Source organism: Syngnathus leptorhynchus, chromosome 14 (assembly GCF_054491065.1).
Source record: "Syngnathus leptorhynchus isolate UIUO chromosome 14, UIUO_Slep, whole genome shotgun sequence".
Classification (NCBI taxonomy): Eukaryota; Metazoa; Chordata; class Actinopteri; order Syngnathiformes; family Syngnathidae; genus Syngnathus; species Syngnathus leptorhynchus.
This window is the reverse complement of record NC_141208.1, coordinates 4,062,452-4,081,590: the sequence shown is the minus strand read 5'-3', so window position 1 is coordinate 4,081,590 and position 19,139 is coordinate 4,062,452. Positions and strand designations below refer to the sequence as shown.

Below are 19,139 nucleotides of genomic sequence, written 5' to 3'. Positions count from 1 at the left end.
CATCATTCTTCCGAAACAAAAAGTTAACTTTTCAAATTCCAATCCAGCACAAAAATGGCCCTGCTGTGTGTTGTCCATCACTTGCTCACATTTCCGCTGTCAGTCTGTCTGGAAAAGGACAAACGCTGAACGAATGAGGAAAAAGGTTTTCGAATTTCACCATCGCCTTTTCTATTCGAGACCCACAATATAAAGCAAGCGCAAACATCAGACAAGCGCCACATCCATCTTCTCTGACGTTGTCCAGGCAAGACAGGAGAGGAACTTTGGCCATCAGCTTTCCTCTCTGGACTTGTCCATCACTGTCAGTGTGGATCAGCCACGCAGAACCCATCTTTCCACTCAGACTGGCCGAGCTCGCTTTCATGACAGACAAATGTTGCATCTGATCCGAGCAATGTAAGCCATGATAGTGGGTGGCCACGGAAAAGGAGGAATGATGATTGCGTAAAAAAAAAAGGTCCTTAAGACAGATTTGGACAAGTCCCTCAAGTCAGGTGGGACCCCCTCACACCAGTTGGGTGTCACTCCAATGCATGTTCAGGCCCACACACTCTCGCTCGTGTCGTCTGCGCCACATGTGCGAATTCTATCATGACGAGCGGGACTCTTTCAAATAGAAACCACAACAGGCAGCAAAGCCGGCTTCGCAAGCTCCCACAGAGACACGGCGAAGGGGGGGGGGGGGGGGGGGCAGTCTGTGGAGAAGTGAGAGGCGGGGGATTGGAATTTAATTAAAGCCTTAAAGCCCCCCTCGAGTCAAATATGAGACAAAGGGATGAGGCGCTAATGGAAAAAGGGTGCCTTTGTTTGTCCGGTGGCTACCACGAGAAAATCATTGGCGGCCACGTCTGTGGAAGAGCCCGGTTCAAAGTTTTTGATGGATGAACAAGTGACTGAGGCATTGGTCCTTTCAACCCAGCTTCTTTTAATTATGTATGGAAAGCTCGGCCTTCAATAACAGACTGCAAGCGACATTGACAAATATAGATGCGATGACACGTCCCGGGCGCCTGTCCAATCGATATACGGGCGGCTGACAAATTAAAAGAAAAGACAAAACAACAGCCTTTAATCTGACAAGGAGAAAGACTTGATCACTTGAGAGAAGTGTGTGATCTCTCTCTACCAGCCAATCAATGAGAAAAGAAAGCATATGTAAAGAAATAACTCCTTGGAATTTCTTATTCAACTAACTCGGGCCTGAAAAAAGAAGCACAGCATTAGCATTAGCTTAGCAAATATGAAACAGTGTCATTCTCCTGTTTGGACGATTTCATATTTTTTTACCCAATTGATCATTTTGCATATTGATAAAACATACTGATATTTTTTTAGTAACTTCAACTCGGCAGTATTGACTAGCATTGACCCGATTTGGGTTACTACTTTTAAATAAGCAGATTTAAGAATGTGATTTTGCTATCTAAAATATGAATGACAATCACCACCTCCATTTTTTTCTTTTGCAATGTGAGTAGGTCATTAAAGTCCCTTTCCAAAAATCCATCTGTGTGTTTTCACATTGCCGACCGTAAACGCAATTGTGCAATTCCCCCATTACAAAGTATATGGCCTTGTGATGGCATTCAAAGCTGCTTTTGCTACTCAAACATCAAGGGAATTTTGTAGGGGGGGGGAATCTGCAGAGTGAGTTAAAGAGTTCTAGGCCTGCTCCCCATCCATTGTATTCCAGTCAAGGTGGGGCACCCGGGATGGAAACCAGATCCAACGCTCCGCTTACTTTTCCACCTACAGCAAGGACACGTCAATGCCCTCTGGACAAGTTATGCTGCTCATTTGTAAAAACGAAACGACTTTAAGCGGAGTAGCAGGAAGTTTTTCGGATGACACCCGGACTTTGTATCCACGGTACCCTGGGAAACATATTGGCTTGTGGAGACTTGTGGAGGGGGGTGGGGCACCTTTAAAGTGCAGAAATCCAGATGTGGGTCAATGCCAAAAAAATTCCACAATCTCGACTCGCCGAGCCAGGAGGGAGGCAGCGAAACCATGGTCGTGTAAATAACGTCAGCGAATCAACCCCCCCCCCCTATTGCAATCCTTTTCCATGAAGAAATTGGAGACATTTCAGGCCAGGAGTACAAACCGCATGTCAAGAAAATAATTTGACAGCAACAAGAACGAGGGTGGGGTGGGGGGTGGCATTGGCCGCGTCAGCCATGATTGTTTTGGGCATCCGCATGATGCTAATAAAGCGTTTCCAAATTGGTTCGGAGCTCTGCAAATTGTTCCATAATGACGCAGTCAAAAAGTCAATATGTCTTGAATGGGCCCTCTTTTTTAAGCTGTAACTGACACGGGGTCCGGGTAAACACAAAGGTCTCAATCTTCTCTACGGCGTGGGAAAATGAAAAATCCGTTCATCACGCCTCCGATTGTCGTCCTAAAAAATGTGTTTGGGAAAACACCCCGCCCATAAAAAATAACTTTGTCAGTCCCTCTCGCAACAAACGTGATGACCTTACTCCCGACGGAGAGCGGCGAGGTGTTACGCTGGCCAGATGTTTCATACTTCCACGGTCATCTAATAAGAGATGATGCATCACTCAAAGGACACCGGGTTTGGGGAGAGCACAAACTGCGGCCGGGTGGTGGAGGGAAATGTGAGCCACATAAATGTTAATGTCGCACTATGGACTTCATATCTGGCCGCCACCCTGAAGCTTGGCGTTTTTCGCTTCGTAAAATAGCGGGAGGGCGACATCTGGGCTCTTTGTAGAAGCATCATGAAATGGGTCTACCAAAGACCCAATAATAAGTACGAATTACAGTTAGGTCTGGAAAATGTGTCTCGAAAGTTGCACTAAATGTGGTGGTTGATTGCCGTCAGTTGGGCTAGAAAGAAGAAATAGAATAAGCTAGGCTAACTGTTAGCTTGTTATCTGTTAAGACTTTGCTCATATCACACATTGCCACTGAGCTTTGGAAAATTTGTCTTGAAAGTCAAGAAAGAAGAAATACAACAAGCTAGGCTAACTGTTAGCTTATGTGCTTCGTTTGAATACTTTGCTCCGCTTGGGCTCTGTCTTATTTTCAATATTCTGCTTATCTTGTACTGGAGATGAATTTTGGTAAAGTATATATTTGCTAGTCATAGTGCATTTTCTAAAACTTCCAGTTTTTATTGAAAAGGGGCCCCTTGTCTTATGTGTCCCCGTCAGTGTCAAGCTATAAAGTGATGGGCCCTCAAAATGAATGAATTCACTTTCCATTATTTCCTATGGGACAAATTGTTTTGAATTCATGAGTAATTAGGGTTCCACCAGTCCCAACACGGGATTATGGTTTCACTCGGCCGCATTCATTTCCCTTATCAGTTTTCTCATTAAATGTGTTATTTGACATCCTCTACATCCAATTAATACGCCGTTTTTCACGCTTGAGAGAATTATATGTTGATGTTGGAAAGTAGTCATTCCAAAACTATGCAATATTTCACTTTGTTACGCCCCGAAATGACAAAACATACTTTTCTTGTTACTTCTTCACATTTTATGGAGCCAAACAGTCCCAGAGAGCAGTTTGCAGATGCTGAACCGTTTCGACTCAAATCTAAGCCAAGAGATTGGTTATTATTTTTGTATATTTTTTTAAATAAATGTTTTTCTTGTTAAGTCAGCACAAGTGGATCCCCATACCAGTAAAAATGTGGAAAACCAGAACCAGGCATGACTGCCGATCGCTAATAAAAGTGAGCTACAAGTATTTGGCCAGCAATTGATCTATTGTTTTAGCAATGGTCCTATAGAAATATGATCATAATCATGAATATATAATATATATAAAACCATTCAACTTCAACTGAAGAACATATTGCATAACAACATGAATTTGTATTGTTATAATAATACGCAATCAGGAATTTATCAAATCAAAAAATATAAAACATACGTTCTTCTTTGCTGTTACCTAAACTCAAAAATATGACACTAACCAAAAATTAGGTTACATCGTCACCTTGTTTTGCCTCTCGCAGTCAAAAATCCCCTTTTGGTGTTACCACCTAACAAGAAAGTATTTATTTAAATAAGTTTCTAAAAAGTCAAGGTCATTGTACAAAACAAGTACAGCAAATTAAAAGTTGCAAAGAACCCAAGGACTAATAAAATTACAAATAAAATGAAATTAACTGCAAATAAAACTGGTAATAAAATCACAAAGCAATCAGGAAACTGCCTCTCGAGAAGCTAATGGAATGAATCCTTAATGTCACTGTTAGAGTGTTTGCTTAACATCATAAACACACTGACACACAAAGTGTATTTCATGCACACGCCACACAGAAACCCAAAGTTTCGAACTCGGAACCTGAGACCCGTGAAGGACATGTGCTATAGCGACTTCACCGTACATCAACGTCATTTTTTTAGAGAGTTAATTACAGAGTTCCTCGTGGACGCAAATAGCTGCCGAACTGAGGCCTAAACAAAGTCTGGCAGGCCAGGCAACACATGTATGAAGTGTCAACATGACTGCTTGTATTCATCCCTCCTACCGCAGGTTGAGGAACTTCCCTGGAAAGTGTCACGGCCCCTGCCAACTTTGTGTCACCTTCAGGTACGTCTCCGTTAAACGTCCGGTGCGCTTAAGTGAAGTTGGCTGCCTCGTGCCGCCTTCACATACGTGTGGAATTGAAATGACAGGAGAAGGAATGCAGTCAATGCGAAGCAGGCCACTAAAAATTCCCAGCCTGGGCCCCTTGTGCCGTTTTTGCATTAGCCATATAATTGCATGTTACTTGTGTTACTGCTGCCTATTCAAATATTTATAACTTTAAACCATAAACACGGGGAATTGTAATGACTTGATGCATGCATGAGTGCATATTTTACATGGTGGCTGTACTGACTTTTTCAAAAAAAAAGGAAGCCCACGGAGCACAATAGGAGTCTCAAAGCTAGTTCAAAAGAAGCCATCATCCCTTTTGAGCTCTTATTTAAAGTTTGCAAGTTGAAAGGAAATGTCAATATTGATTTGATTAATAATGTCCCCAACCCATAGGGCGTCAAAGATCAAACAGCAGTTATTCAAATCTCGTTGGTGTCTGCTCTATTTGATTTGCAGATCAGTACAATCAAAAACTGCATGACTCATGTATCGCTCTTAAATCTTGATCTTATGTTGTTGTTGCCATTTGGTTATTGCAGATCTAGTGGGCGTGCTTGGCTCGTATTCAAGTCACTCCATTGCTACTCCAGAGCATATACGCACACACAAATAGCATTCAACCATAAAAAGGATCATGTTTTTGCAAAGTACACTGTAATTCCTGGAAATGACGCCAACATCCATACACAAGCAGTCGGAATACAATCCAAAAAAGAAGGAAAACATTTCTTATGTGTTTTCCCTGTGGAATGATTTATTATGTGTTACACATGTGTGAAGGTTTATCAGGGGGGTCCATTGAAATTATGGAGCTTGGTTACTTTCAGACAATTCCCCTTTTTTTTTTTGTTTAATAAAACATTAAGTGCTCGCGCAGGCGTTAGTTACCCCGACCGCAGAGTCATAAATAATATTTTACTGAGCGTATCTGATATAGCTAGCCTTTGAATTCTCCCAGCAAAATCCCATATCTGCATGATCCCGCAGACGTAAGCCAAATGGGGAGAATACAGATGAGACGAATAGCGCCTCCTCCAACAACATGGAAAACACATAGTGACCTTGGCTGATGAAACATTCGGAGAGAACGTACACGAAGGTGCTATGCTATATTGTTGTTTTGATTTATGAAATGAAATATTCCATTGTTGTTTTGGTTTATTAAATTAAATATTCCATTCTTTGTAGAATGATATGTATGCATAAGAAGCGGAGGATTTATAGATCAATGCAGTTTCATTGCATGTCGCCGGTGGGATTAAATGTCATCATTCATTTTAATGAGTGGGGGGGGGGCAAAGATCACGAGTGGAGTGCAAAGACTACCACCACACGGCTTGCTCGAGGACAGCAAGCAAAACTTGGAGCTTGTTGACAAAAAAAGTGCTGCCAGAGGCTGTTTCTTGTCTTGCGCTTCATGATCGTCACTCTTGACATCAACTGTCAAAATGCAAAAGTTGTATTTTGTGAAGCAAAACTGCAAGATGGTGTGAAATCCTTTCACTTGCTGCATAGTCAGGAAATGATATGAGAGAAGTTTTCTTTGGGTGGGGGGGGGGGAGCGTTGGGAGGCTGCGCTGGGAGTGAGATGAAAGTGGTGTTTACTTGGAATGATTGGAAATTTAATAAGATCAGAATCAGATGATGGAACATCAGCAACATAAATAGGAATTAAGTTGAAAAGTTTTTTGTTTTTTTAAGTGAGCCCAGTGTGCTTTAAGTTCTGGGGCTACATTGGGTCATGTTCAGGCTAGAGTGAAATCTGAAGTTCCTTTTTTCACTTTCAAATAGTTCTTTATAGTTCATTTGTAACGACTTGGAGGGCTTTGTATGATATTTAGAAAAAAAAAATCATAGTAGATTATTGCTTTGAAGCCTTTGCTTACCACATGGTGTCAGTGGAAAAAGGCTCTGTTAATACCTGAAATATCTTCCTGTGGTGGCTTCTGCAGCCCATCAACGAGATTGGCCAGGAACAAAGAACGAAGTGTGTAAGCGAACCGGTGCCTGGCATACATCTTCTGTATTCAGCGGGGCTTTATGAGCCTTTCATCCGACTCCGCTCTGATCCTTCTTGGCCTTAATTGCGATGGCGGGAGACACAGGAAGCTCAGCTATGGGGAGAATAAAAATAAATGGCACTCGTATTTTGGTCCAAAATTAAGGATGGAGGCAAAGCGGAAACACGCTAACTGGTAATCTCCCACATCGTTGAAAAGTGCAGTAACGGCAATTCGGTTGCAATTGCATCACGTTAAAAGGCACGTAAGCGTCTGCGCTGGATAAATATTTGGAGCTGAGGCGTTTTTATTCACTTGGTTGACCGCAGGCTGTCTTGTCGATGCCAGCCGGGTCGTTTGTCATGCACTCAGACAAATGAGGGGGCAAGGCACAAAGAAATGTCTGAAAATCTTATTCAAAACTCACAATGGAGATTAAAAACAGTCATCTGACAAGATGTAACCTTCACAAAATAAACTTAGATGCTTATTTTATGATTTGAGTGTCTTGAGTGAAACAGACGCTCTGCTTTTTTTGGCAGTTGTTTTTAAAGAAAAATTAAAAGCACATCCAAAGTTCTATAAACCTTAAAGACCTTAAAAACTGAAAAATAAATAAATGAGTCGACATTGGATCCAGATTAGTCAGAATAGGGATGACATGAATGAATTTGACGTTGCACCATTAGCTGCTGCATTATACTGTTGAAGTAGGCAAACTATTGAGAATTCAGAATTCCACTTGAACAAAATTGGTCATTTAAACATGCAAAGATTTTGTCTGACTTCCTTTGTAGACTTCAGGGTAAACATTATTTGACATTAATTTGTGCTTTTTATGGTAAAGATTCTTTTCAGGCTTCTGATTGGCTAAAATGATCTTTCAGTGAGGGGTTTTGGTGCCACCTACTGCTTTGGCATGCACTAGACAGCCTGTGTGGACACTGGACAGAGGAAATAAATACTTGATTTCAAAAATCTTTTATTAATATGTACTCGGTGGCGGCGCTGCGACTTGCAGCCATGTTTTATCACCTTTGGCTAGACGTGTTCAAGGACATGACCAAATAAATCCTTAAAAAACGGAAATCTTTCGCAAACAGCGTGGAAATGAGAATATCCATCGACATCACTCTTGCACATATTATCAAGACACCAAAGGAAGTCGGCATATTTGATATGAGGCTTGGTGATTCTGTTGCTGGTGATTGATGGCGCCGGCGGGTCCATGTGATGCAATTCTGTCTGAAGTCAGGTTATCCCTGGGAGAGGTCTTGTCTACCTGTGGCCTCTGTCCCCGAGGCAAAAGCAAAACACCTCGGGCGGGAGGTTGTTTTCTTGCTTCCTACCCCCCATCGCCAACTTGCAGGAAGTGAAACTTTTGTTGGTTTAAATTATTCATTTCAGATTTATGGTGTGGTCATTATGCCAAATGTGTTTTCTGGGTGGCTCAAATCTAAATATGGAAAAAAAAAAGGTATTTCTGGTTTTAACCTTGAAGGAACTCTTGGTACTTGAATAAGATTCTCTTTCCTTCATGAGTTGGGTTTGTTTTGATCTGTCTATTGTTAGTTTTTAATCAGGTGCAGGTACAGAAAGTCTGAAATGACAAAACAATCCAAATTTTTGCACATTGTGCACTTTGATGCCGGAAGGTTTTGGGAGTTTTGAATAATTTTCCTTTATGTGGCACCACAATAGATATTGCAATAAGACAATCAAGACATATGGAAATGAAGCCATTTTTAATGGGAACAACTTTCCTTTCCATGTGCTCCAAAGTGTTTGGACAAAGTGAGCCCATTTTGATGACTGCATCAAGTTTGACATCTTGATTGTTTTATTGAAAATCCATCTAAAGACAAACTCAAAGACTTGAGCATTACTCCAAGTGGCAGCGAGAGAAAAAGTGATGAATGAGCTGTCTCGTGTCCATTTCCATCCTAGTGCAGCAATTGTCCACAAGAATGAAAAAATACATTCATCAAGTCGCAAACACACGAGTTCAAAGTTCACCAAGTCACGATGCATTGTTGACTGCTATTTTTTTCAACTTCCAGGCCTCGTTTGGAAGTCTCAGACCGTGCCAGGCTTTTCATTGTCACAACTGTGTCGTTGGTCTCAACGTGGCTTTCTAAACTATTGTGACCAGTGTCGCGTCTTATCAGCCTTAGCCTTGCATGGACACACACACACAAACACACACACACACACACACACAGGCATAGTGCAGGTTTTAATATTCTCATGGGTCACAGGCGGAGCTGTTTGCGTTCACTTTGAAGGATTTATGTCAGTTTGCTGACTGTCCAGGGCGGCGGATAGATGGAAAGGAGCGGAGGCGAACCCGAGCGCCCCCGAGCTCGAGGCGGCCGTTTAAAAGAGCTTACTGCTGTAGCTTTCGCTCTGGCTTTGATTGTCTCCGCTTTGATCTGGCTCGGGCGGCCATGTTGCGCGGCGGTGTCATCCTCATATAATCTCTGTCATCTTTTTCCCATAAGAAGTGAGAAATGATACCAGGCCGGGGACGTCTGGATCGCTTGGCCGGATAGTTTCATCGCTCAAATGTGAATCACCTTATCTGCGGATAAAGCACGCATCGCTTAAAAAACATTTGAGAATAAATGAAATCCTTGGAATATACTACTCCCGGACGGCTTCCTCGCTATAATTTGCTGGACTTGGACTTTCTCATGCGTGCACGACCCGACCGAGGCGGTCAAACAATGAAGCAGTGTAGATGGGAAGGAGGAGGGTGGGGGGCTTGTTATGTGCTGAAGATGTTTGCTAACTTCAAAGGGCATATTGTGCAGCTAGCCTACATTAGCCGCTAACATCACAGTGTGAGCACATCCTCATGAATACGTGACGGAACGCTCGGCAAATCGGTGGAGCGATGTACTTGATAGTGAGCAAACAAAGCATACTCACGAATATGATCTAGTACCACTTAAGACCTTAAACAAGTTGGGCTAGACAAAAGGAACGAGCTGGTAACTGGGCCTTGTTATGGAAAATGTCTTTTTTTTAATGGCTTGGCTCTCTGAAGTGCTTGCCCACTCAACAAGCATGAAATGATGCAAGCGAGTGTTAGAAGTACATTTGTCCAAAAAAAAATCTTATCCAAAGTTACACAGTAGTTGTAAAACTCTTCTTTATTTGTGTCTTCATGATTGTATTATACCGCCCCCTGGTGTTACTTAATCCTAAATGAATGCTAAATACAAATGAGCAATAAGACAGTTTTCTCATTTACACTCACACATCATCTGTCTGCTTTGTCTCCTGACATCAGTCAGCAGCTACTATTAGGATGTTGCATGCGGTTTCAGGACATTACCCATTTCCTTCTCTGTATATCAAAGCTCACTCCTTCCCACCTTCCCTCGCCGCTAATTCACTCCAGATGAGCACAATGGGACGTTTGATTCATCGCGAACAGAGACACATGTATACAGCTGTGTCAGATAGGCCTCAAAACAGCTGGCTTTAGTACCCCGTGCAGTATTTTTAATCACGCATTTGTTTGCGTAATTGAAAGGTTTGGAAGCCGATGTGCCAGAGTTGGCCTTGCAGCAAAAAAAAAAAGTGCTCATTGTTTAATCCTGTCATGTACATAATATAAATCACGTGTAAACACAGCAGTCATCCAAGCGAGTGTCGGAATGTATCTGCGGATTTATTGTCGTTGAAGGAAAATCGTGCTCCTCGTGCGATAGAGTTCTACGTTATGACCGGCTGGAAAGATCTTTACACTGGTTTTATTCCAGACATATATCGATTGAATTTCGCGTCTGGTGTATCGAGTGTCATTGTAAAAAAAGGGTGTCGTTTGAGGGTGGCAAAGTCATTATCATCAATGACGTTGCTCAAAGCAATGTGTCAATTCAGGAAATAATGGGCAGAGAATGTGACAGTGTGCCAAGATGGCTTCTCGCTTATTCATTCATTCATTCATCTGAAGGAAAGTAAATCATTCTCTTTGAAGCACAGCCCGGCGAGGAAGATAGAAAAGAAGCAAATATGGAGAGCAGCTGGTCAGCTGGGATGAAAATGACATGTTGTTTGCCGGCAAAGTAAATAGAAAGGAACCTGAAACTGGGAGATAAAAGAGTGAAAACAGATTATTTTTGTAAGTCGATCTGAAAAGTTCCATGAGTGATGTAATAAAAAATATATTTCAAATCCAAACTACAAACTCAAAGTTCTTCCTCTGGAGTATAACGCACTTTACCTGTCTTCTCAGCCATGCCTTCATGCACACCAGGAAAGAGTCTTCCGGGATCCGCTGCAGTTCCGTCGCCCACGACTTCACAACCGGTCCCCTCGATGACCCCCTTGAGGTTTTGGAAGACGGAAAAATCAGACGGAGCAGGGTTGAGGGAGAAGGAAAGTTGCTCTGGTATGGTGATGCTCCTGTCGGCCAGGAACTGCCGGATGCTCAGGGCATTGTGAACAGCCAGGAGTTGTTTTGCCACAAGTGTCAACTCTTCTCGCACACTGAACAAAGCAAACGCCTCAGCATCTTTTTGTAGACGTGCTAAAAAATTGATCACCTGGCCCATGGAGGGGCATACGCATGTAGTTGGAGTTTTAAATATATCTTTTGTGACATTAGTCCAGAAACATCTCTGACATTGACTTTGTGTAATTTATTCCAATCCACTGTCTAGCATGCATATTTTATGGACATAACATGACAAGACAAGCTGACGGTGAATAAAAATAACTACACATTACTAGTTTATAAGTAGGACGAAAGTAGAACCTGTGCATGCAATTCTGAGAATTTATAGGACACAACAAATAAGCTTACACTTGTTAAATAAAGTATAAAAATGAGAGAAGCACGTCACATTATTTAACTGCCAGTGACAATGTCAGGGTGGTTCACAGAAAAAGAACAAATTTTGCGACGGAGATCTGCCGCCCTCTAGTGTAGAAGTGTTAAATTGCAATTCCGTCGTTGCTCAAATTTGAGCCAAAGGGCACCGTGGGAACCTCCAGTCCTACCATCCATACAAAGATATTAGTGATGGTAAAGAAAAGTGGTTATAACCTGAGAGTAGGGCTTGAAATTATTATTTCACAATTATTTTATTAGGCAGATGCTCACGTCAATAGCATGTACTCAAATTAGTACAATATGGAGGGCATTTTTAAAGCTGCACGCACATTCTGCGTCGTTAAAAAGTTAGTTTGGCTCATTTAAAAAAAAAAAAAGGTGTTTATCAAGTAAATCATCAGGAAGCATGTAGCGTTTGTGACACTTTACAGAATCGTGGGGGGGCGGGCGGTGAGCACCAGCAGTGACCGTGAGCTTCATGTCAGCCACACATTAGCCAACGAGCCGCAGCGGGAACCTTCCACGGGGGTTGGGGGGGAAGAAGGACGCCGGGGCGACGGATGAAGAGTGACGGGCGCTGCTGCTCGGGGACTCTTTTGATTTTTCCGCCCGAAGTAGGAGCAAATTCAATGCATATGAAATCTATTTTTTTCTAAACCTATTTTTAAACGCGATTAGCGACTGCTGCAGGGAAGCTAGCTAGCCAGCTAGCTAGCTAACTGACCCGCCGCCATCTCCCCCCTCTCGCCGTCGGGAGTGACCGGCTGTGTGTCTTCCGCCATGGGTAACGCTGCCACCGCCAAGAAGGGCAACGAGCTAGAGAGCGGTGAGTCTGCCGTGTGTGTCCGCCTTCGGGTGTCATTCGTGGATTGTTTCGTCTGTTAAATCACGAACCTGAAATGTACCATCTAGCCTAGCCTGCTAGCGCCACTTTAACTGCCCTGTTATGGGCAAGAAAGGGAAGTCCATATGTCACCCGTCACTTTTAATTAAAAGATATTTTCAGTTCGCGTGTTTTATTTAAAGCATTTGTTTCTATTTGTGTGCTTATTTTCATTTTCGTGCGCGAACCTAGCAAGTCGCAAAACAACAACCAAGTGAACAACAACGGCTTCATTAATAGCTCCCCGTGAAGCAAGCCAAGAAAAAAAAGGAATGACAAAAACAATAACACCAGATGTCAATGCATTATTTGTACGTGACATTTTGCGTTGGATGAAACCCGGCCCCTGTCATTTCAACGCTCCTTGATGGCGTGAGCAATTCAGGGCCTGTCTTTTTTCAGTATGTGTGTGTTGTCACGTCCTATTGGCATTTCACACATGCGTCACTCCATCGTCTCTGTGTTGTATATAGATTGGAACAGCAGAAGAAAAACGGGAAAACCCCAGCTCACAAATGCCGCCAAATAGCTATAAACTCAAAGGCTGGGGGGTTTGGTGGCTCTGCCCCTGGGGGCTCCACTACCACATTTTTATCCCGGTCTACATAAACAAAGCTCCCAGCACAGTACAGTGACCAAATATGGCTAAGAAATAACAAATGTGTCCTCTCTTTGCATACATAAAAGTAGTGCTGCAGAAAGTGTGTCACCCCCCACCCATCAACATGTGGCTGGCACCGAAGTGGTCGTTGACCGGGGAGCGAGCTCGTCATCAGACCTTCGTCAGAGGATAAGGAGCATTACCAGCTTTGAAAGCTTTGACGTAACTCGGCCTAGGTGGTCGCTGCGAACGTGCTTGTCCCTCACGTGATCTACATGAACTCGCTTCATCGGCATCTAATCCCAACACGAGCTTGTGTCAATGAAGCGCTTTTTAATTGTGTTTGAGCTGAGACGACGTATCTTACGAGCATCGTGATAGCTATTGTCGTAGTTCACGTTGCCGGGAATGTTTCATTCCCAGTATGAAAGCTAGCTCCTGCTCGGTGGTTTAAAGCCCTTTTTTAAGCTGAAACGATTGGCGGCGCGATGAGATCGACCCGGTTACCTACATTGCTGAATACACACAAGATTACCTCGTGTTTATAGTCTGCCTACGTATCTTGAACACATGACACACTCACGGCAGATTACAACCTTGACATCGTTCGTCATCCGGTTACCGGCTGAAGACGGGTTCTGTACAACTTGATCGGATCACGAGTTCATATATTATGTTTTGAAGAACTGGTCGTCTTCTCGTATGGAAGGCGGAGGTCAATTTAAAAGTGTCCTTTGCCACTCGAGTTTAATTGATAATTTAGGACAGACAAAAAAAAAAAAAAAAAGACTTAATTGCTCTGTTGCTGGCATGCTCCATCATTAGCAATATAAAAGTAAAAAATCTCATTTGAATAATTTGAAGTTTTGAGTTTTTTCTTATCGTTTCCTTTCAGTCTTCTTTATATGTCTCCTGCATAGTGTCAACTTTTATTTCCATTGTTGCTGTCACTACACAGTGTGTTTCCTGTCTACATAAACTCTTCTCTCTCTCTGTCTCTTCTGTATCATTCCATCCATGTGGTGGTGGGTGATTGTTCCTGTGGGGTGAAAAAAAAACACACCCTTGGTGATCAATAGAGACGTTTGGTATGCACGAAAAAAAAAAGATAAGCCTGCAAATTTTGGCCACGGGCCTCATTGTGCAAAACTTGCTCGACATGCTTGCTGTTGTGTGTTTTGATAATCAGTGTGTGATTTTTTTTTTTTGTGGTTGTCGTCGCTCACATTCTCTCCATCTGGATATCGACTGTGTTTGCCATACTTGGGTTTGTCTTTGCTTACAATTCTGTCTTTACTAGCCTTCCCCTTAAAAAAAAAAAAAAAAAAGACTGTGGCTCTTCCCCTTTGAATGTTACTCTTCCCTTGACTTGAGGCTACTAAATAACAGAAAATGTCCTTATTTGTCCAGCATGTATCACCTGTCTGTTTTTGAACCTTGTGTTTGTGTCAAGTCATTCATATCCAGATGAGAGTTGCCCTTGCAACTTGAATTTGCTGTGCCCCTCCGATGCCTCTCCTTTACACATTTTGGTTTTCACGCCTGCAATTTCAGATGAAAAGTTCTCATTTTGTTTTTCTCTCCCCCTCTATAGTTAAAGAGTTCCTAGCCAAAGCCAAAGAAGATTTCTTGCGGAAATGGGAATGCCCACCACAGGTCCGGAAGCCATTTAGAGCAAAAAAAAAAAATCAATCAATGGGTTCCATCAACATGCTAACACGCTGTCCACTTCCTGTAGAGCACGACGTGCCTAGATGACTTTGACAGATTAAAGACTCTGGGGACCGGCTCGTTCGGGAGGGTCATGCTGGTGAAGCACAAAGGAACGGAGCAGTACTTTGCCATGAAAATACTGGACAAGCAGAAGGTCGGTTCGGAGCCATCAAAACGCAACTTTTTTCCTCTTATCTATGTTCTCATCAATGTGCTGCTGTACCTAATATTTTGGCTGGAGTGCACAGGTCATTGTATGACTGTTTATTTTATTTTTTTGCATCAGGTGGTGAAACTTAAACAAATAGAACACACGTTAAACGAGAAGAGGATATTACAAGCCGTTAGCTTCCCCTTTCTGGTCAGACTCGAGTACGCCTTTAAGGTAAGACGACGGCGTGGGTTTCACTCATTTCGCTTTTAGTATGTGAGATGCCAAAGTGATGTTTTCTAGGACAACTCCAATTTGTACATGGTGATGGAGTATGTTCCTGGAGGCGAGATGTTCTCACACTTGCGACGGATCGGGAGGTTCAGGTGAGGGCCCTCGGGAATGTACGCAAGTCAATTCTTGAGATTTTATTTTATTTTTTTAACCCATCTACTTCCTCTCTAGTGAGCCGCACGCGCGCTTCTATGCCGCCCAGATTGTGCTGACCTTTGAGTACCTCCATTCGCTAGATCTCATCTACAGAGATCTGAAACCTGAGAACCTTCTCATCGACCACCATGGCTACATTCAGGTGAGCCACGGCGTGTCCGCCAATGTCAGCTGTGGCTGCAATGTCCTCAAGTGGCTGCCGTGTTGACTTTTTTTTTTTTTTCTCCTCCAAGGTGACGGACTTCGGCTTTGCCAAGCGAGTTAAAGGGAGAACTTGGACGTTGTGCGGAACACCAGAGTACTTGGCCCCAGAAATCATTCTTAGCAAAGTATGCCACAAATTCATTGAAATCTCACGTCTTCATTTGAACTGTCCATCGGTTTCTAATTATTTAGAGCTTGTTTTCATTCTTTTGATCAACTTTGAGTCATTTATTTTTTAATTTTATCTCTTGCTCTGCTTCTTTTAGGGCTACAACAAAGCTGTGGACTGGTGGGCCCTCGGAGTCCTCATCTATGAAATGGCGGCCGGCTACCCGCCGTTCTTTGCCGACCAGCCCATTCAGATCTACGAGAAGATCGTCTCCGGAAAAGTAGGAGCACGCCTGTCCAGAAGGTGTCTCAGCACGTGTGTCATTTTGACAAGCGTAGTAACTTTGTCCCGTCTTTCTCAGGTGCGCTTCCCCTCCCACTTCAGCTCGGACTTGAAAGATCTGCTTCGAAACCTGCTGCAAGTGGACCTGACCAAGCGCTTCGGTAACCTGAAAAACGGCGTCAACGACATCAAGGGACACAAGTGGTTCGCTACCACGGACTGGATCGCCATCTACGAGAGGAAGGCGAGAGTATTTTCTGGCATTGTGGCAGATTATATTTCAGCCACCACTTGGTTCAGGGTGGAATGAAAGAATGTCGTCAACAATGTTGTCGGTTTGTTGTGTCAGGTGGAGGCCCCGTTCATCCCAAAGTGCAGAGGCCCCGGGGACACCAGCAACTTCGACGACTACGACGAGGAGGAGATCCGCGTTTCCGTCACGGAAAAATGCGTGAAGGAGTTTGCCGATTTTTAGGGACGGGACAGATCGGGGACGTGCGACAACGGAATACGTCAGGGAGATAAAGGGATCTTTGCACTCTTCCGAGGACTTGAATCAGAGACTACGTTTCCTCGCCCCGTCCTATTCTTCCCACTTGTACGACACAGCTCGATGAGGTCACCATGATCCTTTGGTGCCGATAACCTCTCACTGTCACCTACACCCTGCGTATTAAAGCAGACACGCCACCTATTCTTTCTTTCTCTTTTTTTTTTTTTTAAAATACACTTTTTATTTTGTACCTTGGAAAGGAGGTAGTTGTCTTCACTCCCTTTTTAAATGGACAGAAAATAAGATAACATAAGGGATTGACTCGTGTTGTGTTCATGGCCCCCGGCATGGAGAAGGTAGCATTTGTCATATGTCCTGTTTTGTGAGAAGCAATGTTTTTAAGCGGGCGAAGGAACAGAATTTCTTCTCCTTTTGCTTTTTGCCTTGAAAAAAGTGAGACGAAAAGCATCATCCGACCCCCTGGCACTGAGAATAAGAAACCATGTTACATTACTACACGTGTTATTTGTTACTCTGGTTTGTCTACTATTTTAGTCATGTTTTTATTTCTGATTCCCTCCATAGATTTAAGGTCTGCTTACAAAAGACCCGTTGTTACAATACATGACAGATCTTTACATTGAAAGAGTGAAAAAGAAATCTTCTTGGGATTTTTCAGAAATTTCGTTTCAAAGTTGAGGTCAATATCAATAGTATTGAAGCGTTGCACCTCATCGTTTTGGTGAAAGAAGTACAGACTATCATTCATTGATTTTTGACTGAACAGAAAATGCAGCTGTATTTGTTACCACACGTGAAGGATTGTTTGAGTTTTATTTGTATTTTTTTCAAGAATGTGGATTGCAAATTTATGTGGTGGGCATATTTGAACGCTTGGATTTAAAGGTACTGTTTTCCTCACCCAATACACTGGCTTAATGAAGAACTGCTCCTTTGTATCACATGTAACCCTGTTCTTGTTCAGCTCATTACATCATACGTATATGCATTGATTCATATATTTTTATTTATACACATTAGAGATGCTATTAAATTTTATTTTTAAAAGTGGTAAATGTGCGAAAGTACTCTTACTTCGAATATTAACATCATAATCAAGTTATGTTTTAATATTAAAAGTACAATCAAACTGTCTACTCTGGCTCTCCGTAGCGGTATCCGCGAAAGGCATTGTGGGTAATGTAGTACTTCAGCAGGCACATGTCTTCTCCCCTCGCTACCTGATCCAGTGGCATCATGGCGGGTTTGGAGCTGCTTTCTGACCAAGGCTATCGTCTAGATGGACGCAAAGCCACCGAGCTTCGCAAGGTTCAAGCCCGCATGGGAGTATTCGCTCAGGCTGACGGCTCAGCGTATTTGGAGCAGGGAAACACCAAAGCCTTAGCGGTTGTGTACGGTCCACACGAAGTAAGTAGCATTGCAAGCTAGCCCGATACTATGAAAATAACTAGTTTGCTATGCATTTGTTTCTTGAGAAATGTCAAATGTATTCATAAATAAAACTCATGCAATTAACCACTTAATCATTTGCCGTGAAAATTTGAATCATATTACTCTGTCTAAATTTATATATCATTATTATAAGATATTGTGATTTGTTTATACTAATAACACCAAAAATGCCTAAGTAACACAAATATTTATTTTGAAAGTCTATTAAATATGCTGCTTCTTTCTCACCCTTCAGATGCGAGGCTCCCGTAGTCGAACCCTTCACGACCGGGCTGTCATCAACTGCCAGTACAGCATGGCCACTTTCAGCATGTCAGAGAGGAAGAAGAGACCACACGGGGACCGCAAGTCCACCGAGATGAGCCTCCACCTCAAGCAGACCTTTGAGGCCGCAGTGATGACGCAACTCTATCCGCGTTCTCAGATTGACATTTACGTGAAGGTAAATATGCTCCTGTGGGATGTTTTGTATTTAAAAGACGGCGTACACTATTTTTCCCGTGTTCTATTGTCATACATGCTCATAGACCTTGTTGTTTTTCAACAGATCCTCCAATCAGATGGAGGCAACTACAGCGTGTGCGTAAACGCCGCCACCCTAGCCGTGATTGATGCCGGCATACCCATGTTGGACTATGTGTGCGCCTCCACTGTGGGCTTCGTGGACGAAACGCCACTGGCCGACCTATGCTACGCTGAAGAGAGTGGCGGCGTGAGCTCCTTGGCACTCGCACTGCTACCTCGCAGCGGACAGATCGCACTGCTGCAAATGGACGCCAGGCTACATCAGGACCATCTGGAGCCCATGATGGATGCCGCCATGACGGCCTGCAAAGGTGTGAGTAAGGTGCTGGACCAAGTGGTGCGTCAACACCTCCAACAGGCCTCGCTGGCCACTGGAGACTGATTGGTTATTTTATTTTCATTTCCTGGACTCAAACAAGTCGAGAATCTTTTTTCCCTTTTATAACTGTTTGTTTTCCACCAAATACTATTGTACATTATTTTGTATATGTAAGAAACAATAAATATGTGTTCTTTCTGTAATATGGCTTAAGTTTTATTCATTTATTTACGTTTTCTAAATACTATGGGCTGGCTACTATGCAGCCCCACAGCTCGGGGCTTCAACTAGGCATTGAGCAATTTCAAATAAAAGTATCTTTTGCTCTAATTAGTAAAAATCCACTTCCCATGTAAGTGTTTTATAAATAAATCAAGTTTGAAGACCCATTTTTATTCCTCAAGCTTTTGGCTGACTGTATCCATCCATCCATCTTCTACACTGTGAAGCGGTTCAGA

At 42.9% G+C, this 19,139-nt stretch overlaps 3 protein-coding genes and 1 pseudogene across 5 annotated transcripts in view; 3 read left to right on the top strand and 1 right to left on the bottom strand.

Annotated features, from left to right (window-relative positions):
• adgrl2b.1 (adhesion G protein-coupled receptor L2b, tandem duplicate 1) overlaps positions 1 to 11,467 on the top strand; it is an 85,978-nt gene extending 74,511 nt beyond the window's left edge. The window contains exons 23-24 of one of the 2 annotated variants that reach the window (XR_015068168.1): positions 4,525 to 4,581; positions 10,879 to 11,467. The gene's annotated coding sequence lies outside the window, so the exon portion shown is untranslated. The remainder of the gene's footprint in view (positions 1 to 4,524; positions 4,582 to 10,878) is intronic. The other variant, XR_015068169.1, reaches the window with a different exon arrangement.
• On the bottom strand, positions 306 to 11,197 carry LOC147046109 (uncharacterized; annotated as a pseudogene).
• A 140-nt stretch (positions 11,468 to 11,607) lies between the features above and the next one.
• Positions 11,608 to 17,452, top strand: prkacbb (protein kinase, cAMP-dependent, catalytic, beta b). 2 transcript variants are annotated; one of them, XM_085930346.1, is made up of 11 exons: positions 11,608 to 12,092; positions 12,157 to 12,304; positions 14,557 to 14,618; positions 14,701 to 14,829; positions 14,962 to 15,060; positions 15,130 to 15,212; positions 15,292 to 15,418; positions 15,510 to 15,605; positions 15,747 to 15,869; positions 15,951 to 16,115; positions 16,221 to 17,452. In XM_085930346.1, exons 2-11 carry the CDS (start codon positions 12,259 to 12,261, stop codon positions 16,344 to 16,346), a joined length of 1,056 nt encoding a protein of 351 aa, XP_085786472.1. In that variant the 5' UTR covers positions 11,608 to 12,092; positions 12,157 to 12,258; the 3' UTR covers positions 16,347 to 17,452. The 2 variants fall into 2 exon arrangements, with proteins under 2 accessions (XP_085786472.1, XP_085786471.1); XM_085930345.1 differs by having other exon boundaries at positions 11,608 to 12,304.
• Positions 17,453 to 17,556: 104 nt separating this feature from the next.
• exosc4 (exosome component 4) lies at positions 17,557 to 18,884 on the top strand. The gene is made up of 3 exons (XM_085930351.1): positions 17,557 to 17,792; positions 18,073 to 18,279; positions 18,385 to 18,884. Exons 1-3 carry the CDS (start codon positions 17,622 to 17,624, stop codon positions 18,742 to 18,744), a joined length of 738 nt encoding a protein of 245 aa, XP_085786477.1. The 5' UTR covers positions 17,557 to 17,621; the 3' UTR covers positions 18,745 to 18,884.
• Positions 18,885 to 19,139: the final 255 nt, after the last annotated feature.

Bases quoted from the DNA above. Each gene is read 5' to 3' on its own strand.
- prkacbb (XM_085930346.1), top strand. From the start codon at position 12,259: ATGGGTAACGCTGCCACCGCCAAGAAGGGCAACGAGCTAGAGAGCG. The intron at 14,619-14,700 runs GTCCGGAAGCCA...CACTTCCTGTAG, and splicing joins AATGGGAATGCCCACCACAG to AGCACGACGTGCCTAGATGA. The intron at 15,870-15,950 runs GTAGGAGCACGC...CGTCTTTCTCAG, and splicing joins AGAAGATCGTCTCCGGAAAA to GTGCGCTTCCCCTCCCACTT.
- exosc4 (XM_085930351.1), top strand. From the start codon at position 17,622: ATGGCGGGTTTGGAGCTGCTTTCTGACCAAGGCTATCGTCTAGATGGA. The intron at 17,793-18,072 runs GTAAGTAGCATT...CTCACCCTTCAG, and splicing joins TTGTGTACGGTCCACACGAA to ATGCGAGGCTCCCGTAGTCG. The intron at 18,280-18,384 runs GTAAATATGCTC...GTTTTTCAACAG, and splicing joins AGATTGACATTTACGTGAAG to ATCCTCCAATCAGATGGAGG.